Source organism: Bombina bombina, chromosome 2 (assembly GCF_027579735.1).
Source record: "Bombina bombina isolate aBomBom1 chromosome 2, aBomBom1.pri, whole genome shotgun sequence".
In the NCBI taxonomy this organism is placed as follows: domain Eukaryota; kingdom Metazoa; phylum Chordata; class Amphibia; order Anura; family Bombinatoridae; genus Bombina; species Bombina bombina.
The window spans coordinates 486,163,571-486,185,939 of record NC_069500.1 but is presented as its reverse complement, the minus strand read 5'-3'; the positions used below and the strand labels follow the sequence as shown (position 1 = coordinate 486,185,939).

Here is a 22,369-nt window from a genome sequence, read left to right as displayed (position 1 = left end):
ACAACAACTGTGAGCTTCTGCCCACTGAATAATCCGAGCCACCATCTTCATGGCTAAGGAACTCCGAGTTCCTCCCTGGTGGTTGATGTAAGCCACTGAGGTGATGTTGTCTGACTGGAACCTGATAAACCAGGCTAAGGACAATTGAGGCCAAGCCATCAGAGCATTGTAGATCGCTCTCAACTCCAAGATGTTTATGGGGAGAACAGACTCCTCCCGAGTCCACAGGCCCTGCGCCATTAACGAGTTCCAGACTGCTCCCCAGCCTAGAAGGCTGGCATCTGTGGTCACAATCACCCAGGAGGGTCTCCGGAAACAAGTGCCCTGAGACAGATGATCCTGAGAAATCCACCACAAAACATAGTCTCTTGTCAACTAGTCTAGATCTATCCTCTGAGACAGATCTGAATGGTTTCCGTTCCATTGTCTGAGTATGCATAACTGCAGAGCTATAAAATGGAATCGAGCAAAAGGAATGATGTCCATGGAAGTGACCATCAGATAAATTACCTCCATACACTAAGCCACTGATGGCCAAACAGTAGACTGTAGAGAGAGGCAAGAGAAGAGAAGTCTGGACTTCCTGAACTCCATCAGAAAAATCATCATAGATAGGGAATCTATGATGGTTCATAAGAAGCAAACCCTTGTAGCTGGAACAAGGGAACTCCAGTTTAATTTTCCATCCATGGCAAAGTAGAAAAGACAACAAGATCTCTGAGAGTTTGCTTGTTGAAAAGATGGCACCTGAACCAATATGTCGTCCAGGTAAGGTGCCACCGCAATTCCCCGAGACCTGACAACTGCCAAGAGAGCCCCCAGAACCTTTGAGAAAATTCTGGGAGCTGTGGCAAGGCCAAACGGAAGAGCAACAAACTGAAAGTGCTTGTCTTGAAAAGCGAATCTCAGAAACTGGTGATGATCCCTGTGAATGAAAACATGAAGATAGGCATCCTTCAGGTCTATGGTCATCATGAACTGACCGTCGTGGACCAAGGGAAGAATGGAACAAATGGTTTCCATTTTGTAGGATGGAACCCTGAGAAACTTGTTGAGACACTTTAGGTCTAAAATGGGTCAAAAAGTTCCCTTTTTTTTTTCTTTTTTGGGAACCACAAACAGATCTGAATAAAATCCTAGACCCTGTTCTCTTACTGGAACTGGAACAATCACTCTCAATGAAGAGAGGTCCTGAACGCACTTTAAGAATGCCTCTTTTTTTACCCGATGCGTAGATAACCTTGAGAGGAGAAATCTGCCCTTTTGAGAACGAGATTTGAATTCTATTTTGTACCCCTGAGATACTATGTCCACAGCCCAAGGATCTGGGACATCTCGTATCCAAGTTTGACAAAACAGGGAAAGTCTTTCCTTCACTTGATCTGTTCCTGGACCGGGGGCAGACCTTTAATGCTGACTTAGACTCAGTTGAGGGTTTTTCTTTGAAGACTTTGACTGCTCCTGCTTGGAAGAGGGAGAGGAAGACCTTTGAAGTTACAAAAGGAACGAAAATTACTTTGACGTCCTTTAGGTCTGGTCTTTTTGTATTGTGGTAGAAAAGACCCTTTTCGACCCGTAATATCAGAAATAATTTCTGCCAGACCAGGCCCAAACAAGGTCTTACCCTTGTAAGTAAGCGCCAGGAGCTAAGTCTTGGAGGTAACATCAGCTGACCAAGATTTAAGCCACAGGGCCCTATAGGCTAGAACAGTGAAGCCAGACATCTTGGCTCCCAGTCTAATGATTTTCCAGTTAGCATCAGAGATAAAAGAATTGGCTAATTTGAGAGCCTTAATCCTATCTTGGATCTCCTCCAACGGAGTCTCTTCCTAAATGAATTCAGACAAGGCATCACACCAATAAGATGCAGCACTTGCTACTGTGGCAATACAAACTGCAGGTTGCCATTTAAGACCCTGATAAACATACAGCTTCTTCAAATAAGCCTCCAGCCTTTTGTCCATGGGATCCTTAAAATACCAGCTATCCTCAATAGGGATCGTAGTTCTCTTAGCCAGAGTAGAAATAGCCCCTTCTACTTTAGGCACCGTGCGCCATGAATCTTTAATGGAGTCAGCACCAGGAAACATCTTTTTAAAGACAGGAGACCCTGGCTTTTCTCATTCCTGTGAAATAATCTCCGTCACTCGGTCTGGAACAGGAAACACTTTCACAGAGGAAGGAACATCCTAGTATTTGTTAAGCTTACTAGATTTCTTAGGGTTGACAGCGACAGAAGAGTCGGAGTCGTCCAAAGTAGCCAGTACCTCCTTTAACAGTAAACAAAGGTGTTCAAGCTTAAATCTGAAGTTTACTTCTTCAGCATCAGACAAAAGAATTATACTGTCTGAATCTGAGATTTCACCCTCAGAGGCTAACGAGGTATCCTCATCAGACTTATGAGGGAGGGCAACCTGCGTAGCAGCAGACGGAACAGACACCTTACACTCTTATTTTAGATTTCCTCTTGCGCTTCCCCATCATGGGGAAAACAGATAAAGCCGCTGATACTGCAGAAGATATTTAAGCAGCAAAATCTGATGGCAAATAAACTCCTCCAGTAGGCTGATAGGAACTGCAGGGCACTGTATGCAACACCATTGCAGATTGGGATGTTTGAGAAGAAAGCTGCGGCATTGCCTGAACAGCATCATCCTGAGAGACATTGAGCACAGAGGGCAATAATTTATCTTAACATTCTAGCATTCTAGCTAAACATGTAGCACAAAACTGCATAGGCAAAACAATTTGGGCCTCCAGACATAATAAGCATCTATCAAAGGAATCAGATTCTTGTTCTATGTCCATAGCTTAAAACTTTAAAACAGGTCTACAAACTCTCAGAGCGATACACGATAAAATAAACTGTCTGAAAAAAAGCACACGCTCAGGACCTCTACACCTCAGTCCTACCGTCTTCCAGAGGCTTTACAATTAGATAGATACGCAGAGGCAGCGCCTTTAAAGTAGCACTGCGCCCTTCAACGAGCCGTGCTGAGGAGAAATGACGCAGCTTTACTCCGTGTCGGATGAGCGGTTAGTCACATGACCCAGCAAACCGGAACTGCGCAGCAAGTAAAAGCGCATGTTCCAAGAGAAAGGAAACTGCCGAAAATAATGTTAGAGCCGCTCTAGTCTACAAGAAGCCTCCTATTCCAGTTTATGCCCAAATATGCAGATTAAATGTCCCATGAAAACACTCAACCACAAGAGTGATTAAAATAAAAGTGCCACATAGTAAACGATTCCCATATAAAGAGAAAATTAACCCCTTAGTCTTCACATACTTATGTGCCTGCACACTGCCTCAGAAAATCCTATATATAAAGGATTTAATATGTCCCAATATTGCTGCAGAGTTAACTAAGTTACTGAAGTGCAAGTCTCCAATACCTAGAAGACAAAAAGCACTTGCCTGCAATCTAGCTGTCTGGCAGGAATACAGCTCACAAGGCGTGAAAGGACTCATTCTCCTTACAGAGACCTGTAGAAAAAAGAAAGAACAGAGTAACCAACTCTGGCTTTCTATGACAAGGGCAGCAATATGTTAGGGAAACAAAGTAAGGACCACCTCATCACTCCCTAACTGCTTAAAAGCCACCACTACTCTTACTCAAGAGATTGACCTGGACACAGCTAACCCCAACTCCTCGCTTGCAGGGAAAAGTACACCAAAAAAAGGAATAATATCTTCAGACACCAAACTACACCTCCTCCATTGACAGAGGCAAAGAGAATGACTGGGGGTTACGGGTAAGGGAAGTGACACTTAACAGCTTTGCTGTGGTGCTCTTTGCCTCTTCCTGCTGGCCAGGAGTGATATTCCCACTAGTAATTGGAATGACGTTGTGGACTCTCCATGTCTTAGGAAAGAAATTGTAAATTACAAATCATAATAAATTAATAAATGAACCATTCACACATAAATATGCAAGAAAATAATGTATTGTTAAAGGGATATAAAACCCAAAAAAATTTCTTTCATGATTCAGATAGAGCCTGCAATTAGATAGAGCATGCACTTTTAAACAACTTTATAATTTACTCCTGTTATCAATGTTTCTTCGTTCTCCTGGTATCTTTATTTGAAAAATAAATAATCCGGCTTATTTTTGGTTTAGCACCCTGCGTAGCACTTGCTGATTGGTGGCTACATTTAAGTAAATTAACCAAAAATGGTCCGGCTCCTTAGCTTACATTTCTGCTTTTCAAATAAAGATACCAAGAGATTGACGAAAAATTGATAATAGAAGTAAAATAGAAAGTTGCTTAAAATTGCATGCTCTGTCTGAATCATGAAGAAAAAAGTTTGGGTTTCAAATCCCTTTAATAAACTGCAGGTGAGAAAACCTTAGCTTGTAGGGAAACCCTGAACTGGATTCCTCACCTGCAATTCTATGCCACATCCAAACTGTGGAGTGGATTTCTCTAAAGTGCATTACGAATCTTAACAAAATTGTTCATCAACATTTTTTTTATTACACATGAATAAATAGTATTAAATATGCACAGTGTAAATTGTAATTTCAGTACACTCACTGTGCAAATAACACATACAAATTCGTACATATAAGTAAACAATACAAAGCGTACTGTATTATTGTAAAATGAGCTACACATGGGCGTGCAAATTTTCTCTCAAATCTAAACATAAAGATCTCTCTTTTTTTTCTCACAAACTAAAAGGTTTACAAGGTTGTGACATACTTAATACCCTAATAAAAAACACAAGCATACAAAAATAAATGTAATATGCTATACGCAGAAAGCAATGTCATGTGTTTATTTTTTGATGTAAGATTTAACTTTTTAAATGCGCACCCTGCTAACTTCGCCCTACACAGTGAATTTTCCCTTTCCAGCAAGCTCTTTTACTTTCTATGTGATTTCTGCCCCTAGCAGGGACTGACCCTTTTTTAAAAAAAATTCCACCAGGCCAGCCCCTGCAAAGGGTCAGCATGAAAAACCACCTCAGAACAGCCAAAGTTTAGATAACTGGCCCCTAGTTTACAATGCAGGTATCTGAAGAGTTTGTGCACATAGGTCAGCACTAGAATGTAATGAAAGACAAATTTCAACATGGCGGCACCTGTGGCTAGGGAATAACCTCAATAGTATGTTTATACAATGTATTTAGTGTTTAATACAGTGAGGAGGGACTGCACAGGAGAGAGGAATGATGAGGTTCTAGTTAGGAAAATGTAGCAATAGTCAATACTATTTGACATTAGAAAACATTAGATTTGCTGAGGAATGGTGTATTTCAGATATTATTTTGTAACAGAAAATGACAAGAGTGGGTGACTTGCTGCATTTGAGATTTGCAATAGAATTTGTGATGCTGCAGAAGTGATCCCGTCAGCCATCCTTGTCATTAGATAATACTATTATTAGCATTATATATCTGTATATTAATATTATACACCTAGGGCTGTGGCTCTTTCATTTAGTCAGTGTCTCTCATACACACAAGGCCCAAGACCCTAAGTTCATTTTTTCCCTCAAGACACTGGAACTTTATGAAGGACCAACTCACCCAATCAGAATCGCACTCACCCTGAAAGTCTCTTCCTTTATCATATGTCACACAATGGAGAGAAATATCTCAATCCACATTGTCACGCATACAGGAGAAAGTTTTACTAAGTCTGCAACACACAATGGGAACGCAATCAGACAAAGGGCAAGATTTATGAAGAGGCGAATGCCCTGATCGGTTGCAGGCTCACTCATTTGAGTCTGCAACTGATATTTATGAAGCAGCGTTTTAAACTGCTAATTTATAAACTCTCTCCACCAAACTGGAGTTGGCAGATGAAAATCACACTGGATTCATAAGAACTGGATTATTGACAAGATCTACTCTCACGCAATTGGTTGCATGTGGGTAGGTGGGCGGTCTTGCACAAGTGATTCCTTGTGTAATAATAAATATGGGGAACGTATATTGATAATATTGCCCAAGGTGTCTTATACAGGAGAGATGATCCCTGAATTTGTCATGGTCAATGTCTCTCAATCTAATGGAGTTAGCCACAACACAGGGGCTCTGTTTGTCATTGTCACATATACAGTGGAAGACCTCGCTCTGTCCATCTGAGTCATAAACAAATGACAAATAAGCACCCCACAATCTGCCACTGTGATGCATAAAGTAAATAGCCCCTTCAGTCTGTCAGTGTCATACAAAGAGGAAAGGGGTTATTTGAGTCTGTAAGGGTTCTACAGACAAGGGCCTAAGTCCTTATCAGTCTCACAGTGGAAATAGGTTTCCTCTTTCTTTCAGTGTTACATATAATACAGGGACTCTGTGTCTGATGCTCTCACAGTCACTAAAGAGGGTTTCTATCAGTCAGCAAGAGCCTCAGTCTGTCAGTCTCACATACAGGGCGCAGTGCTACTTTAAAGGGACAGTGTATTGTAAAAATGTTCTCCCTTTTAATGTGTTCACAATTATGCACTTTACCTTCTGAAATGAATTAAATTGTTTACAAATAGATCCTTTACCCTTTTCCCCCATTTTAAATAGCTACTTTTGCCTGTGGTTTCCCCACCTATCCTATATAATAAGTAGAGACTGCACATGACAAACATACCTGGCCGTTTGGATCCTGACACTCAGCACAGAGCAAGGCTGAAGTGGAGTGTCAGGGAGCATGGCCGACGGGAGCGTCGAGGTGGGGGCGTGACCGGGCGCGGCGAAGGGCGTGACCGGACGCGATGAGGGGTGTGGTCAGGCGCGGTGAGGTGCATAACGGGGCGCAGCGAGGGGCGTGGCCGGGCGGGTGCCGTCGTGATGGGGCGTGGCTGGAAGGGTGCCGCGATGGGGGTGTGGCCAGAGTCAAAGGGTTTGAAAGACAGAGCCAGAGAGGGAGCAAGAGAGGGGGGGAGAGCAAAAGAAAGGGGGGAGAAGGGCCAAAGAGGGGGGGAGAAGGGCCAAAGAGGGGGGAGAGGGAGAGCCAAAGAGGGGGGGAGAGAGCCAAATAGAGGGGGGGGAGAGCCAAAGAGGGGGGAGAAGGCAAAGAGGGGGGTGAGAGAGCCAAAAAGAGGGGGTGAGAGAGAGTCAAAGAGGGGGGAGAGAGAGCCAAATAGAGGGGGGAGAGAGCCAAAGAGGGGAGAGAGAGAGCCAAAGAGGGAGGAGAGAGAGAGCAAAAGAGGAAAGAGAGCCAAAGAGGAGAGAGAGCAAAAGAGGGGAGAGAGCCAAAGAGGGGGGAAAGAGAGCAAAAGAGGGGGGAGAGAGAGCAAAAGAAAGGGGGGAGAGAGCCAAAGAGGGGGGGAGAGAGAACAAAAGAGAGGGCAGAGAGCAAAAGAAAGGGGGGGAGAGAGAGAGCAAAAGAGGGGGGAGAGAGCCAAATAGAGGGCGAAGAGAGCCAAAGAGGGGGGAGAGGGCCAAAGAGGGGGTGAGAGAGCAAAAAAGAGGGGTGAGAGAGAGCCAAAGAGGGGGGAGAGAGCCAAGTAGAGGAGGGAGAGAGCCAAAGAGGGGAGAGAGAGAGAGACAAAGAGGGGGGGGAGAGAGAGAGCAAAAGAGGAAAGAGAGCCAAAGAGGAGAGAGAGCAAAAGAGGGAGCCAAAGAGGGGGGAAAGAGAGCAAAAGAGGGGGGAGAGAGAGCAAAAGAAAGGGGGGAGAGAACCAAAGAAGGGGGAGAGAGCCAAATAGAGGGGGGAGAGAACTAAAGAGGGGAGAGAGAGAGCCAAAGAGGGGAGAGAGAGAGCAAAAGAGGAAAGAGAGCCAAAGAGGAGAGAGAGTAAAAGAGGGGAGAAAGCCAAAGAGGGGGGAAAGAGAGCAAAAGAGGGGGGAGAGAAAGCAAAAGAAAGGGGGGAGAGAGCCAAAGAGGGGGGGGGAGAGAGAACAAAAGAGGGGGCAGAGAGAGCAAAAGAAAGGGGGAGAGAGCCAAAGAGGGGGGAGAGAGAACAAAAGAGGGGGCAGAGAGAGCAAAAGAAAGGGGGGAGAGAGAGAGCAAAAGAAAGGGGGGGGAGAGAGAGCAAAAGAGGGGGGAGAGAGCCAAAGTGGGGGGAGAGAGCCAAAGTGGGGGGAGAGAGCGCAAAGGAGAGGGTCGAGAGAAAGCAAAAGAGAGGGGGGGAGAGAGAGCAAAAGAGAGGGGGAGAGAGCAAGGGGTGGGACCGCTGTACTGCAAAAAATGGCCCGTGTACACGGGCTTTAGTACTAGTACTGAATATTTCAATACTTAAAGGGACACTAATGTCAAATTTAAACTTTCATGATTCAGATAGAGGATGTAAATTTAAACCATTTTCAATTTCACTTCCATTATTAAAATGTGCAGAATCTTTTTATAGCCACACTTTCTGAGGTACCAGCTCTTACTGAGCATGTGCAAGATTTCACAGAATATACAAATCTCTGTTTGTGATTGGCGATGGCTGTCACATGATACAGGGGGAGTGAAATGGAACTAACTGAATCTTGTCAGGAAAAACTTTACTACTCATTTAACATTCAGACTAAGTGCTATTGCATCACCTTTGTATTATGTAGTTTATTTACTTAAGGATATAGAGATGGCTGAATTCTAGGGAATTAACTGCACAGAAAGTCATAGTGAGATAAAGAGGCTAGTGATGTCAGTACAGCAATAGAAGCTAGAGAGAGCTCTTTAAAAGACGTAGTGGGAAAAATTGCATGATCTAAGTTGTGATAGGGTTTCATTTTTTTGCACTGCCTATCAGTTTTCAGTTGCAGATAGTGTGGGTGTGTTAGTTAATTTCTTTGAAACTTGGCAGTTTTTTGGGCACCTCAGTAATTTTCACTCAACATTGTTACAATCCTCATTGTCAAAGACAGTCTCCCTCAGTTTGCTGGTGTCACACACACAGGACATGGTTTCTCTCAGTCTCTCACATTCTCTTATGTCTGGGTAATTGTCTGTATGAAGTGGGAAGAATATCTCATCACAGGAATCCATTCTAATTTCCACAGGAAGTCTACAAAGCAGAATCACCCTGGAGATTGTACAAACACTTAAAGTTTACAGACTGTGAGGTGTACCGGAAGGGTTAACACACCCTACGTGTCTGAAGATCTGGCCTCCATCCAACACAATGTCATTAGCAAGAGCTGATACTTCATTTCTGCTAGCATCATAAATGTGCCCTAAAAACAGATTAAAGGGACAGTGTACTGTGTATGTCCTAACCTTAAAAGGGACATGATACCCAAATGTTTAAAGGGACAGTCTACACCAAACATTTTCTTATTTAAAAAGATAGATTATCCCTTTATTACCCATTCCCTGTTTTTGCATAACCAACACAGTTATATTAATATGCTTTTTACCTCTGTGATTACCTTGTATCTAAGCCTTTGCAGACAGCCTCCTTATCTAATTGCCTTTGACAGACATGCAGTGTAGTCAATCAGTGAAGACTCCTAAATAACTTCACGGGAGTGAGCATAATGTTAACTATATGACACACATGAACTAACACTGTCTAACTGTGAAACTTTCAAAATGCTCTGAGCTAAGAGGCGGTTTTCAACGGTTTAGAAATCAGATTGAGCCTAGCTAGGTTTAGCTTTTCAAAAATACCACCAAGGGAACAAAGCAAATTTGATGATAAAAGTAAACTGGAAAGTTGTTTAAAATTGCATTACATATCTGAATCATGAAAGTTTAGTTTTACTGTCCCTTTAAGCACTTGAAAGTGATGCAGCATAGCTGTAAAAAGCTGAGTAGAAAATATCACTTGAACCTTTCTATGTAAAAAAGATATATATTTTACCTCAGTACCACATCCCATTGTAAAGGGATTTTCATTAGCCAATCAGGATGCTAGTTCCTGAACTTGCAAGGGAGTGTGCATCTGGCATGTGCAGGCACAGTCATATTATTTCCCTATTCAGTTGAAGGAAGTTTACTATGAAATCTAGCACAATTTCAGTAAAATCTCACGAGATTACAGTAAAACTGGCTATTTCTTTTGCCAATGGCTGAAGTATAACTGTTTACTGAGAACTTACTATTGTGAGATGAAGAAACTTTGAGGTAAACTATCTTTCCTTTTTACAACAGTTTACTTTCAACTCGTAACCTAACAATCGTAAACAAAATTATTTTTAGTGCAATTAATGCTTGAGCTGGATCGTTAATTAGCGCTCCACTTGTAATCTAGCCCACTGTGTTTACTAAATGTAAAAATGGTTTTTATTTAGTAACAGTTCAAACAATAGATATGAAAACGAAGTTTCACTGTACAGTCAGTGGTGGGACATGTATGTGAGAGCCGCAGGTCAATATTTTTGGAGCCTCAAAGGCCATATATAAATGTATAACTATTAAAAAGCCAAATAATAATATTCTTCTTAAAAATGCTCAGTGCAACAGAAGATATAGGGAAGGTTGCATGGTATCCTCTATTTTCTGTTCTACCCTCCAGAGGGCTCTTTTGAGTTTTGGCCACCCCAAAGCACAGAGAGAGCAAAAGAGATGGGAGAGAGAGAGAGCAAAAGTAAGTGGGGAGAGCACAAAAGACAGGAGAGAGAGAGTGCAAAAGAGAGGGGGGAAAGAGAGGTGAGAGGGAGAGAGAGAGCAAAAGAGAGGGTGAGAGAGCATAAGAGAGGGGGAGAAAGGGGAGAGAGAGCAAAAGAGAGGGGAGAGAAAGCAAAAGAGGGGAGAGAAAGAGAGCACAAAAGAGGGGGGAGAGAGGGAGGAGAGAGAGCAAAAGAGATGGGAGAGAGAGAGAGAGCAAAAGAGAGGGGGGATAGAGAGAGCAAAAGAGGAGGATAGAGAGAGCAAAAGACAGGGAGAGAGACAGCAAAAGAGAGGGGGGAGAGCAAAAGAAAGGGAGAGAGAGCAAAGAAAAGGGAGAGAGAGAGAGAGAGAGAGAGAGAGAGAGAGAGAGCAAAAGAGAGGGAGAGAGACAGCAAAAGAGGGGGAGAGAGCAAAAGAGAGGGGAGAGAGAGCACGCAAAAGAGAGGGTGGGGAAAGAGAGGGGAGAGAGAGCAAAGAAAGGGGAGAGAGAGAGCACAAAAGAGAGGGGGAGAGAGAGCAAAAGAGAGGGGGAGAAAAAGAACAAAAGAGAGGGGGAGAGAAAGAGCAAAAGCGAGGGGGAGAGAGACAGCAAAAGAGAGGGGGAAAGAGAGCAAAAGAAAGGGGTGAGAGAGAGGGAGAGAGCAAAAGAGAGGGGGAGAGAGAGAGAGAGAAAGATAGCAAAAGAGAGGGGGAGAGAACAAAAGAGAGAACAAAAGATAGGGGGGAGAGAGAGAGCAAAAGAGAGGGAGAGAGCAAGAGCAAAAGAGATGGGGGGATAGCACAAAAGAGAGGGGCGAGAGAGAGCGCAAAATAGAGGGAGGAAAAGAGAGGGGGGAGATAGAGCAAAAGAGAGGGGGGAGAGAGAGCAAAATAGAGAGGGGGAGATAGAGAGCAGAAGAGGGGGGGGGAGAAAGAGCAAAAGCGAGGGGGAGAGAGACAGCAAAAGAGAGGGGGAAAGAGAGCAAAAGAAAGGGGTGAGAGAGAGAGAGAGAGAGAGAGAGAGAGAGCAAAAGAGAGGGGGAGAGAGAGAGAGAGAAAGATAGCAAAAGAGAGGGGGAGAGAACAAAAGAGAGGGGGGAGAGAACAAAAGATAGGGGGGAGAGAGAGAGAAAAAGAGAGGGAGAGAGCAAGAGCAAAAGAGATGGGGGGATAGCACAAAAGAGAGGGGGGTGAGAGAGCGCAAAAGAGAGGGAGGAAAAGAGAGGGGGGAGAGAGAGCAAAAGAGAGGGAGGAGAGAGAGCAAGGGGTTGAACTGCTGTACTGCAAAAAATGGCCCGTGTACACAGGCTTTAGGACTAGTTGTTAATAAATAACAACAACAACAAAAACCTTAATAACAAAGCTATAGGAGCTGAAGGATTGTGGATATATCCTATTCCATACAAATCCCATAGAAGTAAATAGCTGCAGCTTTTTCATTTTACCAAAGTGGGTTTTTATAGCTTTGCACTACGTAAACCGTGTTTTTTTGGAATTGACGGCTTTTTTTTTAATATTGTATTTTAAAAACACTTTAGTATAATGCGCTTTTAACAGAAAAGTTTAAACAATACTAAATTGGTTTACTTCTAATATAAAATACAATATAAAAATACAATATTAAAGGGACATGAAACCTAAAATTTTTCTTTCATGATTCAGATAGATAGAGAATACAATTTTAAACAACTGTCCATTTTACTTCTATTATTTAATTTGCTTCATTTTCTTGGTATCCTTTTTGAAGAAGCAGCAATGCATTATTGGGAGCATTTGGAAAGCCAATAACATGAGACATATATGTGCAACCACCAATCAGCAGTCTACCTAGGTATCTCTTTCAATTAAAGAAATCAAGAGAACAAAACAAATTAGATAATAGAAGTAAATTGAAAAGTTTTAAAGTTTAAAGGTTTAAAGTTTTATGTCTAAAAATTCCAAAAAAACATGATTTACATAGTGTAAAGCTGAAAAAAAATCACAAAAGTTAATAATACTTTTATTTATATAACAAAATTTTGTTAAATGCATAATATGCTATTTTACAGTATAGTACAGACATATAAACATACTATATATAGACATACAAATACAAACAAACATACAAATCCTATAGGTTTGTTATTCATATCTTAGTATAACCATTGTATTGTAACAAATGAGGTTGAGTTTCAGTTGACGCATGTATATTGTATTGTCATTCAATACTGTCTAATGGGATCATTTACATTAGACCATCTCAGTAGATAGCAATGCTGCTTATAGCATTCTACCCGTGTCAGAGAATCATCACCTGCCACAGAGAAGTATAGTAAAACACAAGACTGCCTTTAAACACTGATTTCAGGCCTTTATCAAATGTCACCAGAAATCTCGAGATGGATACATTTATAGCATGGCGCTACTGTGACTAAGCTTACAACATCAGTGCATAACTATTGGTCTCACTGTGTATACAGTGAGAAATACAACAAGGAGGATTTTGCAAATATATAGAAAAATAAGCAAATGAGATCTGCTTTCCCAGCAAGCTCAGCTCTTTTAATTGGGCTGTGGTTTTAATGAGCAGACAGCTATTTAAAAAATATACCCAAAGAAAAAATTACCCATACTATTTTTAACTCCGCAGATAGTATAACAAGTCATTGTAAACACATTATGGGAAAACGATTTTACAGTACACCGCCCCTTTAATGATAACATGTAGATTAAATGTTGTGGTCTGGCAACTAGGACTGTAGAGCTTAGACACTGATTTACATATAGACATGTCATCTCAGGAAGACACACTTCTGTGGGTTTTTATTCACTCAGAATGCAAAGTACGTGGTTTAGTCTGTTTTAAATAAATCAAATAATGATTATTTCAAGAAAGTTTCTTGTTTCATTTACCAATACACCAGTAATTTAAAACCTTTAATTTTCTAAAGGGTTAAAGGGACAGTCAACACTAAAATTCTTATTGTTTAAAAAGTTAGATAACGCCTTTACTACCCATTCCCCAGCTTTGCACAACCAACATTGTTATATTCATCATTGTTATATTAATACACTTTAAAATGTTTAAACCTCTAAATTTCTGTCTGTTTCTAAGTCACTATAGACAGCCTCTTAATCACATGCTTTCTTATTTGCTTTTCACAACAGGAGACTGCTAGTTCATGTAGGCCATATAGATAACATTGTGCTCACGCCGTGGGTTGTGCACAACAGAGCTAAAATGCAAGTCAATAGATAATAAATAAAAATTCATGTGATAAGGGAGCTATCAAAAGAGGCTTAGATACAAGGTAATCACAGAGGTTAAAAGTATATTAATATAACCGTGCTGGCTGTGCAAAACTGGAGAATGGGTAATAAAGGGATTATCTATCTTTATAAACAATGACATTTTTTGAGTTGACTGTCCCTTTAAGTTAAATTAAAGGGGCAGTATACTATAAAATAGTTTTTCCCTTAATGTGTTTACAATTACTTTTTTACTAGCTGCAGAGTATAAAATGTATGAGATTTGCTTTTTAAGACTTATTTGTGTATATGAATTAGCTGATTTTGTGTTTTGAAGCCACGTCCTGATAAAATAGATTGAGCTTGTAGGTATAATCAGATCTCATTACTTTATCACATTGTGTACATATAAATGCTTCCTTATCTTATATCTATCCATAAACCAATCACCAATACTTGGATAGAACAATAGAAAAGTAACATTTTATTACCTTATCTCTTCTTTAACCCACTGGGAGTGCAATTTCTTCTACTGGCTGTGTTTACACAGCTTGACCTTGAGGCCAAAAACTTTCAGGATGGGTGGGGATACCACAGGCTAAATCAACCATTTCAAATGCCAATATAAGGGTAAAGGAAATACTTGTAAACAATTTAATACACTCCAGTAAGTAAAGTGGATCATTGGGAACAAATTAAAGGGGAGAAAAGTTTTGAGTAAACTGCCCCTTTAAACAAGAAACTTCCTTGTAGTAATCATTATTTGATTTATTTAAAACAGACTAAACCACGTACTTTGCATTCTGAGTAAATAAAAACCCACAGAAGTGTGTCTTCCTGAGATTACATGTCTATATGTAAATCAGTGTCTAAACTGTACACTTCTAGTTGCCAGACCACAACATTTAAAGTGAATGTAAAGTTTCATCAAGTAGTGCCCGGTTTTTAAAAATACTATCAAAAACAGGGGCACTTTCATTGATGAAACTTTACATTGCACCATATTTGTAGAAATACTTACCTCTTCGTCTTGAAAGCCGGATCACTGATGATGTCGCTTCCCCTGCTCGTCGCAAGCCTCTTCCTACGTCAGAAATTAAGATTCCGGCCTTCCTCCAATCACGGCATTGCTTTAAGGCAATGCTTCCCCCAGTTATATATAAAGTTTCATCAATGAAAGTGCCCGTTTTTAATAGTATTTTTAAAAACCGTGCACTACTTGATGAAACTTTACATTCACTTTAATCTACATGCTATCTTTAAAGGGGCATTACTTAACCCTTTAGAGAATTAAAGGTTTTAAATTACTGGTACCAGCTCTGAAAATAGGGTGACAGACAACTGCTACCCTCAGCCTCTGCATGTGTTTTTACCATGGATTATGAACAAAGTTATGTTATTCTGCAATTTCCTTCAACCTAACTGGCAGAGGATGGGTCAAATATTCCATATTACCAACTCACCAACTCATCCAGGTTCCGAAGATCACACAGGGTACGAGCAGGGCGAGCAGGCATTTGACCCAGTAGGTACCCACCCTTCTCAGTGCCTGCTCTTCCCCTGTTAATCTCCTCCTCTATCTCCTCTTCCATCTGAATAAGGGTAGGTGCAGGCATGCCAAACCGGGCCCCTCTTCTGGCCACTTCCAGTAAGCAGAGCACAAAACTCTTTTCCCCCTTCCTCAATACCAGGTCATTGGTTTCAAACATAAGAACCTCTGGGATGCCAAGCTCCTGGCGGCACCAGCCAATAAAGTTAGACACATTATCTCTAGCAAGGAATGAGCCTGGCACTGCCCCCTTCACCTGAAAGGTAACATCCTTCTGTGGAAGCCGCATATGAGCAGCAGGTTTAGGGTTTTTCTCTTTGAAGTCTTGTGCCAAGCGATTCAGATTGTTGGCATGCTGACACAGTGTGTAGCCTGTTTCCAGTACTTCCATGAAGGTGCCAGCTTCCATGTCTAAATCGTACAGCATATTTAGCCAGTCCGTCAAATCCTCCTTCATAGCCTCTAAATACTCCTCGCTGGAGCGGAATGGCCGAATGCTTTTGGAAGCAGACGACTGAATTTGGCTCTGATCCGCCATTTCTCTTCATGCCTATCCTGCCCAGTCAACCTTATCTGTTCTGTAAATTAAAGGAAAAAAACACATTAAAAACATATCTACACTTACACAAATAAATTGAAACTGAGAACTTAATATTTGTATTACACATGATAGGCAACATGTAATACAAGGAGAGGGGAGGCGGTAAAAAATTAGCAACAAAGTTTAACATTTAAATATTGAAGGGAGTATTAGTGGGGGCTCTACTACTTATTTGTGTTTTTAGTCTTTAAAAATCCTCCATCTGCTCTATAACTGGCAATCAACACAGGGCCTATTGCAGGCCTGAAATCTTGTTTGTTTGTTTTCACCCATGGACCCAGTTTAAAAAATAAAGGTCATTTTTAAAAGTTTGGAGGCTGGAACCAGTGTGTATTTTTTTGAAGTGCAGCTGAGACCTGGCAAGTCTCTTTCCGTGTCCCCACATCTAGTGTGCTGTCTTCCTATCTTGGATATTATATATGAAAGTGTAAGGATGTAAGCAATAGCATATGGTGGTAACATCCCCAGCTGTTATGTCTATAGCTAGATCTCATCTACAATGTACATCCCATGTGACTAGGTATGGTCATATAACATACTTCAGTGGATAGCTGTATCACAAGCTGCAGTATAGGGCTGTATAGTGTGAGTTCTATGAAATGCAACTGTCTATGGCTAGATAACTACAGTTTATAACTGTACCATGCATAACAGTATATGATATCACTAGTAACTATATATCACTTTTGTCAAACATGACCATATCAAACGCAGTACTGTATGGCACTTGTGTAAACTTGTATTGCTGGCATTTAGAAGCAAATGTTACCACACAAAATAAAATTGCTCAAGTATATATGCTGTACTCTTAATATTAATGACTTGTTACATGTAACGCATAATAACAGATCAGTGCCACGTACGGTTATGGGTTGAATAAGGAATTGTTGTAGGTGCAGAGAAACGTATTATGTACTATGATGAGAAGAATGAATGACTAGACAAAACTGGAATAAACCTCAGCCCTTGCAATAAAACCCTCTTGCACATTCTACGTTCTCTAGAGAGGTCAAAAAGCAAATGCTGCAAATTTTGAAAACTATGTTTACAAATGTTTGGCTTCTCTATGGAGTGTGGGATAAAGCAGAAGCTTTACACACAAACAAGAGATGTTTAACGTCCCTTTAACTCCGCATGCATAAGCACAGCAAACAGTGCCTTAGAGTTTAGGGGAAACAGTGTATTTTAAATTGTTTCTCCTTTAATGTGTTCCCAATGATCCATTGTACCTGCTGTAGTGTATTTAATTGGTTACAAATGGCTCCTTTACCATTATTTTTGTGAATTCAAATAGCTGCTTTCGCCTGTTTACCCTCTTATACTAGTAAGCTGCTGAAGAGATCACACTCCCAGTTGGGGTAAAACAGAGAGATGCTAAAATGTTAATTTTCCATTGTTCTTCTCTATTGGTCTCACTGTGTACACAGTGAGAGATAACATAAATGTGGATTGTGTGTAAATATAGAGATAAACTAATGAAGTGTGCTCTCCCTGCAAGCAAAGTCCATTTATTTGGGTTCTGGTTTCAATTAGCAGAGAGCTATTTCATAAAAAACATAAACATAAAGGAGCAATGTCCCATATTTTTAAACTCTGCAGCTGGTATAACAAGTCATTAGAAACACATTAAGGGGAAAACAATTTTAGAGAACACTGTCCCTTTAAGGTAAAGAGCTGACAAAGAGATCTCAGGGTCGGAGGTCTGATGAGAGTACAGAGGTGAATGTGGAGCTGCAGGGGATCTGATTTGATGTTTACTCATCATTTATTATTATTACATTGCTTTTAATAATTATTGAATCTGATTTTAAAAAAATATGTTACACACAAACTATTATGGTCAGCAATGGGTTACTGGGATAAGAAAGAGTGTAGAGAGCATTAACTATACCAAAAAAATGTGTCATTATTCTGTATGTATGACGTTAGAACAAACTTGTACATTGTAAGGCCCTGGTGCCAAAACACAGCTCCCTCCACCTATTTCATGTTACTGATCTACCTCCCCTCTGCAGAACACATATTATTCTTTTCTCTGGGTCACATGGTCTTTCTGTGGATGCAAGGAACATATTTCTTAGTCTTGTGCATAAATGAAACATATATATATGATAATAATAGTAAACATAATTGTGGCATTTACATGGCCACAAATGTACTCTTTTCTGAGTATATAGTTTTGATCAATAGTATATCTAAATGTTGTTCACTGGCCCAGCAAGTAAAAATATAATTATATATTCAGTTGGCCCCATGAATTAAGGTTGGACCTCAGTGTGGACACTACATTTATCCTGCCACAAGCTATAGCTGTACTTTACAATATAACAGGCTCCTGTGAACTCTTCTATTATAGGGAATAATTATGTGAGTCAGGCAGTCTGGGGAGTCTCTTCTGTAGCTTAGTGTAATGTCCTGTCCAGACATAGTGCAATCAAATACATACACAGGGTTTTATTCAGTTACATGGAAAGTACAGTACTTTAGCCAAAAATCCCCATAGACTTCTGTGGAATATTTCTCAAATATAAATTCACACAAGGCACTGAAACTGTTTTACAGTGTGCTTATAGGGTAATGTGTCTGTCTGTATATATAATGTTCGTGGTAAAGTATCCCCCTTCCCCAAATTCGAATGTGAGTTGTTCAGACTAGGCAGTTTCTTCAGATTGGTGGGTTTGTTTCACTCACCTTATAGTTGTCTCTGCAGGAACTTTTCACCCCTTGGGGGATACAGTTGTAATGTCCCCCCGCCCCTCAGACAAAGTTCAGGGAGGGGGGCTTTGGCCCTCTGTCAAACCCCACAAGTGGCATCCTCCTCCCATCTTCATCCTTTTGCTAATCCTCTGCTGCTGTCCCTTTATCAGCTCTCAGCCTGTCACTTGTACTAATCTTCTTCTGTATCGTTACCCTGCCCTTGCGATCACTCCTTTCTATGTTGTCCTTTTCTTACTATGTTCCCTCTCTACTCCGTGGCGTGTCATCAGGTCTTTTTGTGACAGTCTTCTCATTCTATTTCTTGGAGCAGTCTCTCCGGATCTCTGCAGTCCGGGCAGGGCAGGACAAGCCCAGGGGGGAGGAGAGACTGCAAGAGACAGAGACAAATAGAGCCTCGCCCTCTTCACTAGGTTAATCAGGCAGTCTAATCCTCGATAAAGTCTTGGTGCCAGCTGTCACATATTCTCCCACCATAGTGCATGAGGGTGTCTCATAAGTTACTCAGCACTCCGGGCCACTCAGACAACCCCCTTGCATCCTTGTCACTTTTGTCATATCAGCTGCCACCTAAATCGCTCCATACACAGCTATGGGTGCACTGTCACAAGGGAGCACTTTGCCTAGCCTTTCTCTCAGGCAGTTTTTGCTGGGAGCTCTGGGTGGGACAGGAGTATATAGAAGAGAAGCCTTTATTACAACTTCCTGTCAGGCTGCGGTGGGTTCATTTATAAGAAAAGGAGAGAAGGGAGAAAGGAGAAATACAATGGGCTAAAGTGAGGGAAAATGGGAGGAGAACAGAGAGGGGATTAGAAAAAAGCAGGGAATAATTGAAGAAGATGCATTGAGACTCTTACCATTGTGGTTAGTTTAAGGGACTTAATGTAACTGTACCTCTATAGTACAGCCTCATATAATGGCAGTATATGAATTAAAGATACAGTAGCCTATGCATCCTTAGACAAAACAGGAAGAATAATATTTAGCATAAAAGCTCCTTTTGTCAATCCAAGTCTTCTTTCAAAGCTGGTGACATTAAACCAGGGAATCAAAATAATATCTATGCAAGATCAGTAAATCATGTAAAACATTGATGAGTCAAAATAAATTATGAAGGCAGCTGCGTTTCTTTCACATCATGTTTTAAATATTTATTCAAGATGTGCCCTAAATGTAGATCATGGTTTACCAGTAGATCTCTGTATGTTGACCAACAGATTATGACATGTGCAGTTCCCACATTTACTCACAGTCAAGTGAACTATGTCTTAAAAGATCAGTTTTACTCAAGTATAGTCTGCACTCTAACAATACGTGCAAATAAAAAAAAAGAGCAACACAAAAATAAAAGCAAGGGACATAATGGTCAAAATGTAAATACACAATGCATTTCAAGTTTGGTAAGAAACATTTTGGAATATATTTTTACTAGTCCTAAAGTCTGTGTACACGGGCCATTTTTTTGCAGTACAGCAGTCCCACCCCTTGCTCTCTCTCGATCCCCCCTCTCTTTTGCTCTCTCTTTCTCCCCTCTCTTTTGCTCTCTCTTTCTCCACTCTCTTTTGCTCTCTCTCTCCCCCCTCTCTTTTGCTCTCTCTCCCCCCCTCTCTTTTGCTCTCTCTCCCCCCCTCTCTTTTGCTCTCTCTCCCCCCCCCTCTCTTTTGCTCTCTCTTCCCCCTCTCTTTTGCTCTCTCTCTCCCCCCTCTCTTTTGCTCTCTCTCTCCCCCTCTTTTGCTGTCTCTCTCCCCCTCTTTTGCTGTCTCTCTTCCCCTCTTTTGCTGTCTCTCTCCCTCTCTTTTGCTCTCTCTCCCCCTCTTTTGCTGTCTCTCTCCCTCCCTTTTGGTCTCTCTCTCTTCCCCCCTCTCTTTTGCTCTCTCTCCTCTTGTTTGCTCTCTCTCCTCTCTTTTGCTGTCTCTCTCCCTCTCTTTTGCTCTCTCTCCCCCTTTCTTTTGCGCTTTCTCCCCCTCTCTTTTGCGCTCTCTCCCCCTCTCTTTTGTGCTCTCTCCCCCTCTCTTTTGTGCTCTCTCCTCCCTCTCTTTTGTGCTCTCTCCCCCCTCTCTTTTGCGCTTTCTCCCCCTCTCTTTTTTGCTCCCTCCCCACTCTCTTTTGTGCTCTCTCCCCCTCTCTTTTGTGCTCTTCCCCCCCCCTGTCTTTTGTGCTCTCTCCCCCTCTCCTTTTTTGTGCTCTCTCCCCCTCTCTTTTGTGCTCTTTCCCCCCCCCCCTGTCTTTTGTGCTCTCTCCCCCCTCTCTTTTGTGCTCTCTCCCCCCCTCTCTTTTGTGCTCTCTACCCCACCTCTCTTTTATGCTCTCTCCCCCTCTTTTTTCTGCTCCCTCACCCCTCTCTTTTGTGCTCTCCCCCCCCCCTCTCTTTTGTGCTCTCTCCCCCTCTCTTTTGTGCTCTCCCCCTCTCTTTTGCGCTCTCTCCCTCTCTTTTGCGCTCTCTCCCCCTCTCTTTTGCGCTATCTCCCCCCTCTCTTTTGAGCTCTCTCCCCCCTCTCTTTTGCGCTCTCTCCCCCTCTCTTTTGCGCGCTCTCTCCCCCTCTCTTTTGTGCTCTCCCCCCTCTCTTTTGTGCTCTCTCCCCCCTCTCTTTTGTGCTCTCTCCCCCCTCTCTTTTGTGCACTCTTCTCCCTCTCTTTTGCTATCTCTCTCCCTCTCTTTATCCCCCCCCTCTTCTGCTCTCTCTATCCCCCCTCTTTATAGCTCTCTGTCTCTCGGCAGTCGGCCCTGGCATGTGGCCCCACCCGGCCCCGTCCACATCATACCGGTCCCACCCACGTCACACCCGCATGGCCATGCCCACTCCACCACACAACGCCAGATGCCAGGTCAGTTGGAAGGCCAGGTGTGTTTGTCCTCACGCATAGTCTCTACTGCGCATGACAGCTTCGGACAAACACACTTGGCCTTTTGTTATATAGGATTATCAAAAATCTCATAGTAAAATGTGTCCATGTTTCAGTGGCATTGGCACATATGTTGTACTTGCCCCATGCACCAGCATTCAAACACCACACTTGCTCAGAGGGTCAGTGGGGGGCCTGTATGAGGGAAAAATGAGTCATTGCTTGCACAGAATGAGGGGAGGACCGGTGTTCTAAAATAAGTTGTCTACCGCGTAGGAATGCACAACCTACGTCACTTCCGGTGACGTGAATCAGGTGCTGGAGGTTTGTTGCGCTCACTGCGCATGTGCAAGAGGCCCAACCTCCTCCAAACAGCTGTTTAAGCCGACTTATGTGATAACAACGGGTCGCAGGATTCTATGGGCTGTGCCTCGCATGCGCACATGGCCCTACTCATCAGACAAGACCCTATTGGTTGTACAGCCCCTGACTTCACGGACCAATCAGATAATGCAGTAACGCTTTTTTCCTATGTATTATCTGACCGGTCCGTTTGATTTGCCCACGTCCATTCACCAAATTGTTCTATCGTAAGCTGCCGACTTCCCGTGCCTGGGGGGGGTCGTGGTTATGGGGTTTACAGGGGGTGCTGATGGGGCTTATGTAAGCTACACAGGGGGTGCTTATGGGGGTTAAAGTGGGTGCAGATGAAGCTTATGTAGGTCCATAAGCCCCCGCTGTAACCCCCATAAGCACCACCTGAAAACCCCATAAGCATGACCCCAGGCACGGCAAGTCGGCGTCTTGCGATAGAACAATTTGGTGAATGGATGTGGGCAAATCAAATGGACCGATCAGATAATACATAGGAAAAAAGCATTACTGCATTATCTGATTGGTCCGTGAAGTCAGTGGCTGTACAACCAATAGGGTCTTGTCTGATGAGTAGGGCCGTGTGCGCATG

At 42.2% G+C, this 22,369-nt stretch overlaps 1 protein-coding gene across 1 annotated transcript in view; it reads right to left on the bottom strand.

Moving 5' to 3' along the window:
* The window catches only part of GAS2L1 (growth arrest specific 2 like 1), a 34,050-nt gene extending 14,845 nt beyond the window's left edge, over nt 1-19,205 (bottom strand). Inside the window, exons 1-2 of the mRNA XM_053699836.1 lie at nt 18,538-19,205; nt 15,160-15,823 (exon numbers count right to left, since the gene is read on the bottom strand). Of these exons, the coding sequence (XP_053555811.1) occupies nt 15,160-15,783 (624 nt within the window). The 5' untranslated portion in view covers nt 15,784-15,823; nt 18,538-19,205. The remainder of the gene's footprint in view (nt 1-15,159; nt 15,824-18,537) is intronic.
* Between the last annotated feature and the right edge of the window lie 3,164 nt (nt 19,206-22,369).